The sequence below is a fragment of the Mus musculus genome, chromosome 17, assembly GCF_000001635.26.
Source record: "Mus musculus strain C57BL/6J chromosome 17, GRCm38.p6 C57BL/6J".
NCBI classification, from domain to species: Eukaryota; Metazoa; Chordata; class Mammalia; order Rodentia; family Muridae; genus Mus; species Mus musculus.
The window spans coordinates 33,431,554-33,434,613 of NC_000083.6; the positions used below are offsets into that span (position 1 = coordinate 33,431,554).

General features: G+C 49.2%; 1 protein-coding gene across 1 annotated transcript; it reads left to right on the top strand.

The window, feature by feature from the left end:
• Positions 1-1,345: 1,345 nt before the first annotated feature.
• Actl9 (actin-like 9) lies at positions 1,346-2,715 on the top strand. Its single transcript, NM_183282.2, has one exon. It carries the CDS (start codon positions 1,415-1,417, stop codon positions 2,660-2,662), a length of 1,248 nt encoding a protein of 415 aa, NP_899105.2. The 5' UTR covers positions 1,346-1,414; the 3' UTR covers positions 2,663-2,715.
• Positions 2,716-3,060: the final 345 nt, after the last annotated feature.

The following is a 3,060-nucleotide window of genomic DNA, read 5'->3' on the forward strand; positions in this document are numbered from 1 at the left end:
ACTTGGGCCCTCCAACTTTCCACAATGGATAGAGGAAGTAACCGTGAGGGCATACCTCCTCCTGAGGAAGTAATGAATGGTTAATTGTTGCTGAAGGAAAAGGTGCCATTTTCATACATTGTATAGCAACTAGCAAACTAGTTGTACATGTACACACACACACATCAATAAATAAATGTAAAATAAAAACCTTAAAGAAGGGAAGAAAAAAACGAAGAAAGCCAGTCAATTTGACCTGTTACCTTCAGATTTATGTTCTTGGGAGACTGGCCAAGGTATCCATAAAAGGATTCTGGGTTGGTCTTGTCAATTGTGTGTGTGTGTGTGTGTGTGTGTATGTGTGTGTGTGTGTGTGTGTGTGTGTGTGTGTGTGTGTGTGTGTGTTAGGAGAGAGGGGGATTCTGCAATAAAGACACTGAGTCAGAGACCCTACCTTCCTTTGCAAGTTGTTCACTTTGAAGATAGTAATAAAGAAATGAGTGCTTACATAAAGGAGACCTACAAAAATGGGCCTATTGATTGTCTATCACAGACATGAGCCTAACAAGGCCACTGTACTTCTCCCCAGGGATTGATAACAGTTAACAGTTACTAAGGGAGAGGGCTCAGGAGGTCTCACCCCTCCCCCAAGATCTAGAGGCAGTTAGCTGTTGGTATGCCAGGGACTCAGGAGGCCACACCCCTTTCCATGAGTATAGAGACAGTTAACAGTTGCTGGAGAAGATATGTTTTTGTTCACCCATATCGTTATATCAGACTGGAATGAAGTGGCAAAACACCGACCTCAACAGGAGCAGACTGCCCTTTAATTAGAACACTGAAGGGCAACAACCTCTCCATGGGCTGTGCACTGTGGCCCAGGGCCTGAGATTTTGTGGGGTTTGAAGAAGGAAGTACCTATCAGTGTGGGGCCTAGTGGACAACATACTGGTCTTAGCTCTGCCTCTAGGGTTTCAGATAAGGATATCCTTGAGCACCGGAGTCTGGGTTTTAGATAGAAATAATCTCTGTGAGCAGGAATCCTTTAGTATGAGAGCCTTTGACATCAAGATTTGTCACCTGGAGATATTTTTACCCTTTAGGTATCATGTTACCCATGTGCCTATAAAAAACCCCTCACCCACACTCCTATAAGTAACCCCAGTTAAACTAACCATCTGCCCAAGCTAGACTTGGGTAGAATCTCTGGTAAATAGACATTTCTCCCAGGTAAGGTTTATACAAGAGGTTTCCCCCCTGCCTGACCTCAACTCATCCCTGCATTGTGAAGCAAAGGCAAGCACAATGATGTCACAGACCACTGTTTTATCCTGTCTTTTTCTGGCCAACCCAGACCTGGATCAGTCTTTTCTACTGGCACCCAGAGTGAAGAGGTCCACTTTGTCAAGCAGCATTACGAGGCCATCTGCAGCCTATGGATGTCAATGGACACCCAAAGTTCCAGCCCTCCCCAGAGACTGATGGGCCTCTTCCCCTGACCTCTAGTACACTCATGGTGAGCAAGAGTCTACAGCAAGATTCCCTCAGTATGGTGGGAGACAGGCTCCCACCAAAAACTGGTGCTGTGGTTATTGACATGGGCACAGGCACCTGTAAGGTAGGCTTTGCAGGACAGTCCCAACCCACCTACACGGTGGCCACCATCCTGGGTTGCCAGCCCAAGAAACAGGCTACCAAGGACCAGTCGGAGCTGGAAACTTTTATTGGGGAGGCCGCCCGCTCCCGGCCAGAACTGAGGTTGGTGAAGCCTATTCGCAATGGCATTGTGGTGGACTGGGAAGCTGCGGAACTAATATGGAGACACATCTTGGAACATGATCTCCAAGTAGCCACCCATGAGCACCCTCTACTGTTTTCAGATCCACCCTTCAGCCCTGCCACCAACCGAGAAAAGCTAGTAGAAGTGGCCTTTGAGTCTCTGCACTCCCCAGCCTTATATGTGGCATCTCAATCTGTATTGTCAGTCTATGCTCACGGGCGTGTCAATGGACTTGTTGTGGACACCGGCCATGGAGTCAGCTACACGGTGCCAGTTGTTCAGGGTTACAACCTACCCCATGCCATCCAACGCTTGGACCTGGCAGGAAACCATCTTACTGCCTTCCTAGCAGAGATGCTCCTGGGCTCTGGCTTCTCGTTGCAACAGGAGGACCTGGACTTGGTGGAGAACATCAAACATCATTACTGCTATTTGGCCCCAGATTTCCAAAAGGAACAGGCCCGCCCAGATGAGGAGTGCAAGCAATCCCTGAAGCTTCCTGATGGACGGACTGTCACTCTGGGAAAGGAGTTATTCCAGTGCCCAGAGCTCCTATTCCATCCCCCGGAGATTCCAGGATTGTCGCCCATCGGCCTCCCAGCCATGGCTGAACAGAGCCTCCTCAAGGTGCCTCAGGAGCTACGGCCTCATGTGGCCCGGAATGTGATACTATGCGGAGGCTCCTCACTCTTCACCGGCCTGGAGGGTCGCTTCAGGGCAGAGCTACTGCATTCTCTATCCCCTGAGGACCACGTAGTGGTGATGGCACACCCCAACAGGAACCTCTCTGTGTGGATTGGGGGCTCCATTCTAGCCTCATTGCATGCTTTCCAGTCCTGTTGGGTCCTACGGGAACAATATGAAGAAAGGGGACCCCAGGTTGTATACCGAAAATGCTACTAACATGGGGAAAGGCGGGAAGGGCTAAGGGCAGTAAAGCTTTCTTGGCAGGCAAACTCTGTCGTCTTCCAGCTCTATCCCATGTTCTAGGGCCTACTCGAATGACTCATGCGCTCATTCAACCACTGACCCACCTCCAACTTCAACCCTTCACACCCGTGGGAACTTCTCCTCCAAGCATCCCTGACTCAAATTAGTTTTGTCAACCCGCCTTCCAGCTATCCTTAGACTATCCACCCATCCATAGCATCCTCCTCAGGTTAAATAAAGCGCCCAGACACATTTACACATGCCCAAGATACCTTCAGAATCTGACATACTAATCACATACACACACACACATACAGGGAGAGAGAGAGAGAGAGAGAGAGAGAGAGAGAGAGAGAGAGAGAGAGAGAGAG